Source organism: Rhea americana, unplaced genomic scaffold (assembly GCF_003343005.1).
Source record: "Rhea americana isolate MKP2758 unplaced genomic scaffold, rheAme1 scaffold_92, whole genome shotgun sequence".
In the NCBI taxonomy this organism is placed as follows: domain Eukaryota; kingdom Metazoa; phylum Chordata; class Aves; order Rheiformes; family Rheidae; genus Rhea; species Rhea americana.
The window spans coordinates 848,267-861,704 of NW_028187111.1; the positions used below are offsets into that span (position 1 = coordinate 848,267).

At 49.9% G+C, this 13,438-nt stretch overlaps 2 protein-coding genes and 1 non-coding gene across 3 annotated transcripts; 1 reads left to right on the forward strand and 2 right to left on the reverse strand.

The window, feature by feature from the left end:
• Nucleotides 1–73: 73 nt before the first annotated feature.
• Nucleotides 74–4,689, reverse strand: LRRC23 (leucine rich repeat containing 23). The gene is made up of 7 exons (XM_085324522.1): nucleotides 4,482–4,689; nucleotides 4,258–4,370; nucleotides 3,398–3,651; nucleotides 3,171–3,301; nucleotides 1,496–1,632; nucleotides 677–899; nucleotides 74–434 (listed from the first exon to the last, which is right to left on the reverse strand). Exons 1-7 carry the CDS (start codon nucleotides 4,587–4,589, stop codon nucleotides 396–398), a joined length of 1,005 nt encoding a protein of 334 aa, XP_085180648.1. The 5' UTR covers nucleotides 4,590–4,689; the 3' UTR covers nucleotides 74–395.
• A 685-nt stretch (nucleotides 4,690–5,374) lies between these two features.
• On the forward strand, nucleotides 5,375–5,446 carry TRNAC-GCA (transfer RNA cysteine (anticodon GCA)). The gene has a single exon. It is a non-coding gene; the product is annotated as a tRNA-Cys (tRNA).
• Nucleotides 5,447–9,833: 4,387 nt separating this feature from the next.
• Nucleotides 9,834–13,021, reverse strand: TPI1 (triosephosphate isomerase 1). The gene is made up of 7 exons (XM_085324626.1): nucleotides 12,844–13,021; nucleotides 11,541–11,664; nucleotides 11,362–11,446; nucleotides 11,090–11,222; nucleotides 10,897–10,982; nucleotides 10,671–10,758; nucleotides 9,834–10,402 (listed from the first exon to the last, which is right to left on the reverse strand). Exons 1-7 carry the CDS (start codon nucleotides 12,953–12,955, stop codon nucleotides 10,284–10,286), a joined length of 747 nt encoding a protein of 248 aa, XP_085180752.1. The 5' UTR covers nucleotides 12,956–13,021; the 3' UTR covers nucleotides 9,834–10,283.
• Between the last annotated feature and the right edge of the window lie 417 nt (nucleotides 13,022–13,438).

Sequence of the window (13,438 nt, forward strand, 5' to 3'; positions counted from 1 at the left end):
AGATGAGGGTGAGAGAGCCAGGGAATAGCAGTGGGTGTGCAGGATAAACAATTCCAGTCAGTTTAGGCTCATTATTTATTTTTATTCAAACCAGAAAATCTTGCAGGAGTTTTGGGAGACATAAATAAAACCATACAACCTACAAGTCTCCACTTTTCCCCAGGCACCTATTGAGAGTAGAGTGTGTGTGCAGTGACTGCAAGAGCCTTGTAGTTCCTCAGCACAGCTTCCAGGACCAGGGCGAGTAACCCTCCTCCTTTCTCCACCAAAAAGGTGAAGGTGGGTCTGGCACATGCAGACACCTGGCACTCTTGCTTTCCCTGCCACACATGCCAGCAGTGGGAGGGCATCTCCATATCACGAGGGGCTCGGGGAACAGGTGGTAAAACCAAGGGTCACTCAGTCACATCACTGTCAGCAGATCCCTCCATTTCCTGAAGAAGAAAAGAGGGAGAAATTAAATGACTCCATGCCCTACTTTTTTTCCTATCTCTCACTCCCACTAGCAGGGTTGGAAATGGCAGTAGGGTTGTGATGCTGTGCTGTGTCTGTTGCAGGGCCCTCTGCCTTGTGACTGGCTTCCCTCAGCCTTTTCCTCCTATAATCTAGAAGAGGAGACTCTTGATTGACATCTCTCTTTCTCTACACTTTCTTCTCCTCCCTGTGCCATTCTCACCTGTTCTTCCTCCTGCCTTTGCTGACGGATTTTTTTTGCCTCTGCCCGCTCATCTTCCTCAAAGAATTCTTTGTCAAGGCGCTCCAAGTGGGGCAGCAGGACCAGGACCTCCACCCGGTAATCGGCCTCATCAGAGCATGGATTGTCCAACAATACCAGTGCCCGCAGCATGGGGAGCACCTGTAGCTTTGCCACCTCCTGAAGGCTATTGATCCCATTATTCCTGAAGAGGAGGGAGTACAGTGAACAAGGAGAGAGAGAGGTAAACGTAATTAGCAAGGTCCCTTCAGAATAGTAAGCTGACAACACAGACAACCAAAAACTTAGCAGCATGACAGACCATAGACCTTAGACCATGGACCTGTGGCAGACCACAGATCTGTATGGAGCTCCCTGAACTGAGAGACAAAAAAGAACATTTCCTCTGGATTTCTCTGTGCTTAAAGAGTCCATTAAGTTATCTAGTTTAGCCATACCTTTGTATGAAAAATACTTAGATGAAAAGGATTCTTATGTTCATGGCCAGGACACTGAGAAAGTGGAGAGGGAGCCAAACGAATTTTGGCAACAAATAAAAAGTATGAGGTGAGGTCTGAGAGTGACTGGAGGGGTAGATCTCTTCCAAGAAGCCCAGGAAAAGTCCTGACTATGATACCCCTAGAGAGCTGAACCCTAGACATAAGTTAAGGGCTGTAAAGGCCAATCAATTCCTAACAGGGCTTCAACTCCCAAAGAAATCAGAAAATTCTAAAGTCACAAATGGGAACACAGCCTGATGTGGGGGGTTTCTGGTCTTGGCACAGAGCAAGGAGAACCCACCGTAGATTCAGGTACTGCAGGCACTTCATGGTACTACAGAATCCATCCAGGGTTTCAAGCTGGTTGTCACGCAGATGCAGAGTTGTGAGCTGTCCTAGGCCCTCAAGGCCTTCAAGGCTGCTAATGGCATTCTGGGCCTGAGCACCAGGGAGGCAGGAAGAGAGAAGGAGGGAGACACAGGGGAGAGAAAGCAATTATTTCTGATCTTTAAAACTCTTTCCACCCCTCAGTCTCCCTTCAGACCACTAATGCACCTTTCTCTGAAGTGGGGAATAGTACATATGTAACGTTGCAGGAAGGAGGCTACATAGTAGTGAAGAACGGGGTAGCCAGAAGCCAGTGAGGCTGGAGTGGAAATCCCAGAGGAAATTTTAAAGATGGAGGATGGAATACCTTGAGAATTTGATTGCAACTCTAGGTTGTGCACCTTAGCTCAGCATCTTCAAGTCTATTAGACTCACAGAAAGATTTAGGTGGAAAGGGACCTCTGGAGGTCTCTGACTAGAGATACCCTGCTCACAACACAGTTAACTCCAAAGCTAGATAAGGTTGTTCAGGACGTAGCCAAAAGAGTTCTAAATGTTCAGGTTCAAGGACCAAAACTTTTCTGAAAAAGTTTCCTGTATCATCACTTGGTGATTGAGACAAAACCGCCCCCGATGAATAATACCTACACAGCCTCTAGTAATGCAGGGATGTGTCATGATCCAGACTAATTAGCGCATGCACTCTTGAGTCATCTACTCCACTGCCAGCACAGCATTACCTTCCACAGTCATGTCTTATCAGAGTCCTTAAGGCCTCAGAGAGAAACAGTTTGGAGAGGAAAACATGGGTCTAAGCATAAAACAGAAGTGTGTTCAAAAAATGGAATACTAGCTCTTTTCAAACACATAATTGATATAGTCCAGGGATCTTATGGTGTCAGCTCCTTTTCTTGTGGGAGAAATCTACTCCCAGGAATTTTCCTCTTCTGCTCCTCTAGGCTGATCTAAAAGCAGGCTGGATGTTCTTGAGAGAGGTCGCAGGTGGATGGGGGTTCTTTGTTTAACTTTAAACATTTCCTGGTATAATCCTTGTTATCCATCCATAAGCACACCTTCTTGAAACAAATCTGACAATCTTGTGCAAGGAAGAATGTTGTTCTATTGGTCTGAGATTCCCCAACACTGAATTGAATTCACTTCACTGTGTTTCAAGTTACAAGATGGGGAAAGCTAAAATTCTTAAATTTGGCAATAGATTCACAGAAAAAAATAGGCTGGAAAGAACCTGTAGAGGTCTCTGGTTTCATCTGCATCTGTGTCATATATTAACGAGTTTTGATTCAGTTCCTTTAAATCAGCCTTTGAATTCCTGTTGCATGAGTCTGTTTAAGACTGTCCTTGCAGCATCAGCTTCATCTTCCCATGGCTCAATTAATATGTGAATCTTTATACAAAACGTTACTACTCCCTTTGCATCATCAGAGCAGACAGTGTAGCAGGATCTGCCCCAAAGAAGTGATTTTGTCTCTTCACTTCTCAAAAAACTGTTTCTCTCTCAGACGGAGAAGATTAAACGGAGCATGGATATGCTGCTTTGAAGGTGCTAACATCTCCCCTTCTCCCATGGACTGAAGGCACGAGGTTGTGCAGCATCTCTGTCCCACTCCCCAAGCTGGCTGATCCCTTACCAGATACAGGTTCTTGAGCTTGGGAAGGTTTAGTCCTGCTGTGCTCTCTAGCTTGTTTCCTCGCAGCTCCAGGATGTGCAGGCTGAACAACTGTCCTTGACTCAGGCCTAGCGCTGTCTTGATTTTATTTCCTGAGTGCCAGAGAAGGAAGAAGCAACAAGAGAGTTAATCCCACACAAAGAGAGCTTCTTATGTACACAAGAATGAAGAGAAGCAGTCTATATCACCTTTAAGGCTGAGGTTGACTAAGCGGGGGTGAGAAATGCCCTCCATATCCTTGATACGGTTGTGAGCAAAGCTGATGATTTGTAGGTAGGGTAGTTCCTGCATGCAGGCACTGGTAAGGAGATTCCCATCCACCTTCAGCCAAAGCAGGTGAGTTAGGCTGCTCAGTGGAGACAAGTCTCGCAGCTTGTTCTCTGACAAATCCACATACCGCAGGTGAATGTAGCGTTGGAGGAGGCTAATGTCTGTCAGGTGCCTATGGGGGAAGAAGGTGAATAGAACACCTCTCACACTTCTCCCCTGCCACTGGCTTTCAGTTTGGCCCTCACCACTGCCAGAATAAGGCATCCTCCTCTCCCCCTTCCCTTCTGTCCTGGAAAACTTTGCTAGAAGGACACTGTGCACAGTGCTCACAGGTGCAAAGGTTAAAGATCAGCAGTTATCAGGCAAGATGCTCAGTGGATATTCCTAGAGATGACTTTGTGGAGGTCACCCTGTTCAGGTCCCTTCTAGGGGACGACAGTCTAGAGGAATGGACACACTAGGCACCCCTCAGTCTTCAAGGATGCTGATGCTCCCAGCAGTTTGTATGGTTATAGCATAGGGGGTCCCTAGCTCAGGGCTGATGCTGGACACACTGTCCTGAGACACAGACTGGAAATGAGGCAGCCAGAGAAGGTGCCCTGGAAATGCTCCTGCACCACGAGTCCATCACCAGTGATCAGGAGCCAGATAGTGCAGCTGCTCAGAGTAGAGGGTCCACAACTACGCAGATCTGTAGGGAGGAGAAAGAGAAGGAGGAGGAGCAGGAGGAGGAGGAGGAGGAAGATTCCTTCTCCTGAAGTATGGTTTGCACACTCACTTCTCCTTCGCTTCAAACTTCACATAGGCGTGAGCCAGGCCATTGCCAGTTTTACACAGGAGAGAGAGGCCCTCCTTCAGGTTTTCCTCTGTCAGGGGACACGGGACCAGGACCTGCAAGAGAAGGCGAGAGAACAAAACACGAACGCTTGAAACCACAGTCAGAGGAGATGTCAAGGGCCAGCGGTCCCAGTCTCTTGCAGCCGTGGCACCTGTCTCTCTCACCTGTTCCTCCTCCTCCTGTTCCAGCAGCGCCTTCTCTCCCTCATCCTCCTCTTCCTCCCCCTCCTGCTCCAGAACATCGTACCCACCATCCTGCTCCTCATCCACCATCTTCGTGGACTCCCACTCCCGACCTGCAGAAAGGCCTCAGTGGGAGAGGGCGCCCCCGGACTGAGCCTGAGCCTCGCTACCCCACCGGCTCCGCCTGGCTCCCGCCCCACGCCAGCCCCGGGCCGGGCCGAGTCGCCCCCCGCCCCCGCAGAGAAAGGCCGCTCGGCCCGCGGCGCGGCGCCCGCGCACCGCTGCCATGGGAACGGGGGAGGCGGTGGCAGCCGCCGCAACGGTCGCAGCAACGGCCGCTGAGCGGCCGCGGCCGAGAAGGGCCTGGGGTGGGGCCAGGAGGGCCGGGGCGAGGGTGAGCCCTGGGGGAGCGGCGAGGCGGGGGGTGAGGGCCCGCCGCCCTGTAGCCCCCGGGGTCGGCATTGCAGGGCAGCTGGAAAAGCCCCTGAAGGTCACTTGGTGGCCCATCTCCCTGCGTCCAGGCAGCAACGAGCACCGCGAGGCCGTGCTGGCAGATACCTGTCCCCTCACTGCCGAAACTTCAGGGGACAAGGGGGTGCCAGGGCCTAGGCTGCTATCAGCTAGAAAAAGAAGAGTATCCCTCATATATTCCTGATACTTTCTTTGCTACTTTTTTTTGTTTGTTTGTTTTTCCTTCTTCTGCCTTTGGCAGATGTGCTTGCTGTTGATTGCTGCTTCCTAACATCAGAACACAATGCATCCTCAGCCAGACTTTGTTTTCTTCAGCTGCACAAACCTAATTCTCAGTCTTTCCTCGAAGATCTTTGTTTTTCCTCTTATTAGTGTTATTCTTCAGAGCATCTCCACCAAATGTAGGGGGTGTAGCTCAGTGGGAGAGCATYTGACTGCAGATCAAGAGGTCCCTGGTTCAACTCCAGGTGCCCCTTCCACAGCTGCTTTTGGGGTTGGACTAGATGATCTCCAGAAGTCCCTTCCAACCTTACTGATTCTATGATCTATGTCTTTCTGCTACCCCAAGCAGGGCAAATACAAAATCTGAAGTATCATCAGCTCTCAGTAAAGAAAAAGAAAAACCCAAAACAACTAACCGAACAAGAAGACTTCCCATATTTTACAGACAGTGTTTTGGTTATTACATGCTAGAAAGACCTCCCCATTTTCTGCAGCAGCATGCACATTGCCAATTTGCATTTTACTGGTGATCAAAGCTGCTTGCAGTTTCTTTTTTTCATCTTCCTGCAGGCAATATTCCTCCAAGTTGATTGTTGGTTTCGGCTTGCTGCTCTAACTGCAATGGCTTGTCATTTGGATTATTAAATTCCATTTGTAAAGTTTAGAGGATGTCTCTCCTTTATCAGCATCATTTTGTGGTCTTATCCTACTTTCCTTAGTGCTCTCAGGCTGTCCTGGTTTGGTAACATCCACAAGTGTTATGAGCATATTCAGAGAATTGTAGGGTAGTTTAGGTGGGAAGGGACCTCTGGATGTCCAACCTGCTCAGAATGTGGCCAACTTCAAAGTTAGGTCAGGGAGGTGGTCATTCAAGTTCTGAGTATCTCCAAGGAACGATATTCCCTCTGGCAAATTCTTAATTAAAATGTTGAGTAGAATTAGACTTGGGTTCTGAGTGTACCCTCACATGAAATGATCTCCCATACAGCAGGAAGTCTCTTTGGAGCATCATTTCCTAACCTGTTAAGTGTTAAGTGTCTTCTCCATGAGGACAAACCACTGAGGTCAGGAGCTCAAGAGCACTGGATGTGAGGCCTAGTGGGCTTCGACAGCTGGGCTGTGCCCTGGGATTGTCATGGGGCACCCTCACAGCTCCATGTTTACAGGTTGGGAAATGCTCAGGACAAGTCTAAGCTCTGCTCAGAGTTGATGACCGCCGGCGTTTTTATGCCTAGTACCAAAGTACAAGGCTTTGTTTCCTTTCTCTCTGGTGCACTTTGCTCTTTTGCAGCCCCTGGGTAATGCCTCTGTTAGATAAGCTCCACACTGGCATACTGTCTGCATCCACTGATCCAAGCAGAGTGCCATGTGCTACTGTCAGGCATTGAGTCCCATGCTTTTGCAGCGCATGTATCAGCTGTTACTCTGACCACAGAGTTCTCCTGGGCTCAGGGCCACATCAACAGTTTGTTAACAGTGTTTGCCATGGTCTTTTTCCTTTCTTCCACTATCACTGGTTGACTCCCCAACCGATTTCTTCCCCTATGCTCCACTGACCCCATCTGAATTATCTCCCCAGTCATTAACCTGCACTTCGTATGTTTTTTCCATCATATCAACAGGAAAAAGGAAAAAAAAAAAGCAGAAAGCATTCTAGCTGTTCTCTTGCCTACGTTTTCTAATACTTTAAAGACTCCTTCGGAGATTCCTCATAATTGATGCTGAAAGAAAAGTAATCACATGCTTTTCTTTCCGTTCCTGTCTCTTTCTTTTATGCTGAAGAATGGACAGAAAGAAAATACATGTGCCTGAATGCATGTGGGTTTTATATGATCTTACAACAAGAACGTATGGCTCTATTGTTTTGGTTCCAGATGACCAAAGAACTTAGTGGGAACAAGACAAATTTTGCATGGCAACCAAAATCACTAGAAGAGAGAATTTTTATTTGGGATGCATCCCTCCCCCCCCCCCCACAGTCTGACTATACGGATCATTAAGGAGGAAATCTGTTTAAGATCAAGTCACTGCAAATCTCCAGCGGCGATCTGACAGCATTTCCACTGCACAGAGCTGTGGTCCTGCCAGAAAACATTTGGCAAAAACAGGAAAACCAAGACATGGCATTCCTGCTGATGCAGAAGTTACTTTGCATGAGTTATTCCTCATTAAATAAATCCTTTCATGCTTCTGTATTCACCTTAAAGTGGCAAAATCAAGGTTCAACTTCCATCTGGTTTTCCTATGTAGGTCACTTTTCTGGACTCTCACCTGACTCTTTAGGCAGGGCTGCACAGGAATCAGGGTTGACAGTGGAGTTGCAGCCTGAGACTAAGCCCTGTGTCTGACCCTTCCTACCCACTCCTAGCAGCCTTAGGCACAGTCCGTGTCCCTACTGTGTCACCACTGCTCTACTCATGTGACCCCAGTGCTGTGAGGGAGTGAGAAGAAGAAACCTTTACTCCTTTTGTACCAGCCACAGACTTTGCAGGATCTTTCTTTTGCTTTTGCTTTGAAAATGTCCTCTTCGCTGCATCCGAGAGCAAATAGCTGTCATCCCCACACTGCAGGCAGGTTCTTTGTCGTGTTGTCGTGTGTCTTTCCCTGTTTGATCATCTTTCTTCCATTATGAGGCAGCCCTAGGAATTATATTCGTATAACTAGGGACCACAACCACTACAGGATGATACTATGTTATGTGACAGGTGTTACCCCCGCAATGTCACGTGACAGTTTAACTCATGGCCAGTTTATATCATTTTTGCCCAGGCTTGTATAGCTAGGAAGAACATCCTTTTCTTTTCATGCTGTACAGCATTTACACAAGGCAGTACATTGCCTTCTTCCCCTAGACACTCTTGCAGTGGATGTAATGAGATCATTTGTTGCATGATTGTCTCACAAAGTCATGCGTGTTATTCCTGACTGACATGCTACAAAAGCAAAACCTTTCCCAGAGAGCAAAACAAGGGGAAGGGCCGAGTCAGTGGGGTTGTGGCTGGCTTCGCCAGCGTGCCCGGATTCTGCTTATGAAATCGCTTGCCACTGAGTATTCACCTAAAAAGCGGGGCCAGGCCCTGTGTGCTAGATCTGCTGCTCAAGGCGGTCCGCAAAGAGCCCGAGGCGGCCGCGGCTCGGGGCTGCGCGGGGTTCCGCGCGGCTCCGTGGGCGGGCCGGCAGGGGGCGCTCCAGCACCTCCGCCGCCGCAGCAGCGCGCGCCAGTTCCCGTCGGGGAGGAAACGGGAGCGCAAAGCAGTAAAACAGGAGAAAAAGATGGAGGTTCTCTGCATCCGGACAGGTGGGTTTTCTCATTCGCTTTGCTAGAGGAACAGGCCTTAGCCTTCAATTGAAACAGGAAGCCTAGCTGCCAGGAGACCTGCCCAGACTGCGTGGTGCTCTTAGCCAGCTCTAGTTCTGCTCCCAGTTGGTCTCTTGGGGAGCTGAGACCTCTTCTCTCTCCACCTCCCTTCCTAGTTGAGAGAGATGAACTAATTCATCAGCACTTCCAGAGCCAAGACAAGAGCCCAAGTAACCACTGAACTCTTGTATTCATCTTCCCAGCTGCCCCACTTTCACTTTTGGCTCTAAGCCCCTAGACAGGTAGCTGTATTAGCTGACAATGCCAGAGAGGGCAAAAGAGTTAAGTTGTTACAGCTGCCATGAAATAGAGCCAGGTGAGACATCAACAGCTACTTTAAGAGGGCAGGACATTAGGAATCAGATTAGTGCTTTGAATGAGAACTCACAGCATTGCAGATCTCCTCCTTCTTTATCCATCACCTGCCTTTCATCCCTTGGGTGATATTGACAGGGCATACACTCTGACAGCTGCAGTATTGGGGAAGAACATGCCAGGACTATAAAAGGAAGTACTGCAGAGTGGAAACATGAAATGAGACTCTCAGATGTGAGTAAGAAACTGGAATCCTCCTTTTGCATATTTTGCTTGCTCTGTTCTATACCAGGGCACAGCCCATGGACTCCCAAGGACATACTGCCTTAAGGCTAAGCTCCTCCCAGCGCAGCTCTTGCCTTTCCTTCACTCTTACTACCTCCAGGCTGCCAGCTGGTGCAGCAACTAGGAAACAAGACCTGGTATTGCTTTCCTACCCATTAATGCATGGCTGTACACAGGCAGAGAGCACATCCTCAGCACATGGCCTAGAAACCTTTTCCTCTGTGGAGAGTGAGCTGTTCTGTTCACTGAATTGACAGTAAGGTCAATTCAGTTCTCACAGGCAGAGACTAGGGACCAGTACAGTATCAAGCCTACCTGAAAAGTTCAGCTTGCTAATAATGGAAGACCTAGGTGCTACCAGAACTACTGGAATACAGCAATGCACACAAATCCCCATCCCAATCAACACTACTGCAGCAGCACTTATCAGCCCAGGGCCCAAAGATAAGCTATAAATAGAGAAGAACGATGCTTTGGGAATGCCAGACACAGCCTGCAATGGCAAGAAGTACATTGTACCTATGCAATAACTGTTAGGGAAACAGGAGGAGAGCTCAGCAGCATCCTACACTCTCTGCAGCCAGCTATGCTAAGAGGGAGATATTCTGGTTCTGTCATACATTTGTCCCCATTCCCTCCTGGAAAAAAAAAAAAAAAAAAAAARAGAGAGAGAGAGAGAGAGAGACACACACATTCTTTTGTTTATTCCATTTATTGTTCAGTATGGGACACAGCAGAGGTAAGGTGTCTCACAAGGGTCTAAGCTGACAGGCTCCTTACTGATGGGCTTGAAAGATGCAAGAGACTGTGGTTCCCTTCTTCCCCTATGTTAGCAGCCTTCTCTCACAGCAGAGAAAGGGCCAGCTTGACTGTGAGCTCAATTAGGTAACAGGATCAATGGGCATCTGAGGATTCTGCCAGTTTAGGCTGGTGGCTGTCAGACTCTGATGAAAGAGGCTCCCACCAGAGCTCCAACATGGTGATGGGGGTTAGCAGCACAGCTAGAACAATGACCGTGGTGGGGAAAAGCCTCAGAGGAGGCCTCTGTATTGATGGATGTGCAACGTAAGGTTCCTTGTTGCTTCTGTTTCTTAATCCTAATCACAAAGGACTCCATGTGACTCCAGGCTGCTTCAGTGTTTGGCATTAATAATATCCACAAATTCTGGCTTGAGAGAAGCTCCTCCAACAAGGAAGCCATCCACATCATGCTGAGATGCCAGCTCCTTACAGTTGCTGCCAGTCACTGAACCTAAGGAAGCAATATTTTAAGGCTAGTCTAACTTAAAATGAGAACAGGACAGAGATAAAACTTGCAAGATACTAGCCACCTCTTACTCCGCAGATTGTGAGACTGATGCAACCACCTCTCCTTCACCCCAACAAGCTAGTATGTGGTTCTTCATGCTCTGCCAATCTCAAATTTTCTCATCAGCAGAGCAGATAGCATGATGCACAACTGTTGCAACAAGCAGAAAAATACAGTGTTTTCTGCACTAGAAAAAGGCAGACTCATTTACCTCCATAGATAATCCTAGTTGACTGAGCAACAGCATCAGACACGTGGCTTTTGAGCCATCCCCTCAGCTTCTCGTGAACTTCCTGAGCCTGTGATGAAACAAAATGTCTAAGGGCTGAGCCATTCTCTATACAATATCCTTCCAGAGAGAGCTGTCTTGCTCCATCTTTAAGGAGATGGATCTCTTTAGTGGGAAGGGCCAGTTGGCCACCTACTCAGCATCATACCTGTTGAGGAGTTGCAGTTTTACCAGTACCAATAGCCCATACTGGCTCATAGGCAAGCACCACTTTACTCCAGTCCTTCACATTATCTAGAAGAGGGAGAAGTTTAAGATAAGCACAGTGCCCCATGCCAAGAAAGGCAGAGCTTTCAGAATGCCCATTTCCCAAATGGCCAAAAAGTATTTGCTTCCCTTACCAGCAATGGCTTTGGTCTGTTCAAAAACCACCTTCTCTGTTATGCCAGCTTCTCTCTCATCCAGCTTCTCTCCAATGCAAGCAATGACACCAAGGCCTTCAGCTAGAGCATGAGCCACTTTCTGCCCAATCAACTGGGAATGGAAAGAGAAATAAGATGAGTGACAACCCAGTCCACTCTACTCCTGCACTCATCTTTCCCAGCCACTGCTCACCCCTCCAGCCTACATAGGAATCTCTGAGCTAGGCCATCACTCTCTCACAGTCACTCACCTCATCAGACTCTCCAAAAACATGCCTTCGCTCTGAGTGGCCCAGAATCACCCATGTAGCTCCAATATCTTTGATCATTGCTGGGCTAGAGAGAAAGGAAAGAGTGGCATTGGCTTAAACCTCCAGGGGAAATTCACTTCCTAGAAGCACCCCAGCTTTACTTTTACTTTAAGGCTTACCTGATCTCTCCTGTAAAAGCTCCCTTTGGTACCTTATAACAGTTTTGTGCTGCAACCCCAATCTTCGCATCAAGCTTCTGACGGGCAAAGTCAAGGTAGATAGAAGGAGCTCCACATACCACCTCTGAAAAGCAGAGAAAGAGTTAACCTTGAGAAGGTATATAGGCAGAAACTGCACCCAACCACTGACCCTGAAGCCCGGCACTAAGAGGTCACCCTTCTCTCTGCCACTTCTAGGGGGATTTAGCCTGCCTGTCCTTACTGACATTTTGGGTACCCTCTGCAGCAGCAGGGATATTCCCACTTTCAATTATCTGATGACTCTGCACCTGGGGAGAAACCCTTTCTAGTAGCCATATAGGTGAGATCAGGCAGACAGCCAGGCCCCTAAGCCAGTTCTCATATGTTCCTTGGAAACAGCCTGGCTGAGAAACTGGGCAAGAATTTTGCCCTGCTGCTGAGGCTTCATTGAACCGGGTGAGAAAATGGCAGCATCAGGTTACATCTGGGATTATATTTGGGTCTGGCCTCCTAGGCTAATATAGCTCTAGATTGATCTCAGCTGAAATACTGTACTCTGCCCTCCTTGATCCCAGACATCAGATACACTCTTGAGTGTATTTTCAGGGGAGGGGGGAGAGTGAATGTTGGAGAAGACCTTCAGAAATGCTAAGGGGCAGGGGTAAGGCCAAGAAAGAGGAGCAGAGTCTTAGGGAGGTAAGTGGTCAGAGGCCTAATGCCACCCAGCTTGGCAGAGCCAAAGCAACACAGACATAGGAGACTCATAAGCACTGCTTACGAGGAAGCACTAACACAGAAGGCACCAACAAGGAAGCTCCCCAGAAGCGGCCTGAGAAAGCACTAAAGGGGCTTCCTTCCACAGGGCAGGCAACAAGGCCCCGCTGCTAGTGGCCGCGGCTCCGCGTGACACTGGGAAGAGGCAACGAGCGCGGGCTCCTCCCGGAGGCCGCGGCAGTCCCGATGCGGGGCCGCACGGCCCGGCCAAGGCCCCGGCGCCGCCGCCCAAAGGCGCTGCCTGCGGCAGCCCACATCCACCGCCCGCCCGGGCYACGCGGGGCAGGCACCGGGGCACATCCGGCACCGGAGATCGGCACTGCCCTTTAGCGGCCCAGGATCCGGTTTCGCGGGTATTTTTGGCCCCACCACCGGATTATATATAGGCCCCGTCCCCTTGCTGCCCTCTGACATTTCTCAGCGGCCGTCCCCGCCGTTGCGGGGCGCCCGTCGGCCCGGGAGTGCCGCTGCCCGGCGGTACGTGCGCGACGTGCGGCCGCGCCCTCACCAGTGTCGGCGGAGAGCTTGGCGCCGTTCAGCGTGTGGATGAGCTCGCCCAGGCTCTTCTTATCACCGTTCATCTTCCAGTTGCCCCCCACGAAGAACTTCCTGGGCGCCATAGCGGGAACACGCCAACACCACGGCAAACGCGAAGGTCGAAAACGGCGAAGACCGCCCGCGGCGCCTCTTTTTATAGGCCGGCAGGGCGGTCGGCCCCGCCCCCTCCCGTCGGCCACGCCCCCGGTGGGCGGGGCTCGCGCCCCCGGTGGGGGGTGGGGGCGCTTCCGCCGCCGAGGCGCCGCGGGGGCAGCGGCGGCCCGCGCCTGTGCCGACAGCGTGTCCGCGGGCGGTGCTGCCGGTCCTGTGGGCCCGGAACAAGCCTCCCCCTTCTCAGCCCCTAGCTCAGCGACGTACCGAGAGTGGAGGCTCCGCTCTGCCGCGAAAGATAAAAGGCCTCTGTCCCCGCTCAGTGGAGCGGGCATGCAGTGAGACAGCACGGAGGCCACAAAAGGGAATGAGGCACGTAGGATTGCACTGTGAAGGAAGAGACATACCAGAACACACACAGGATGCGACCATGCTGATCGACTAAATATGTAAGG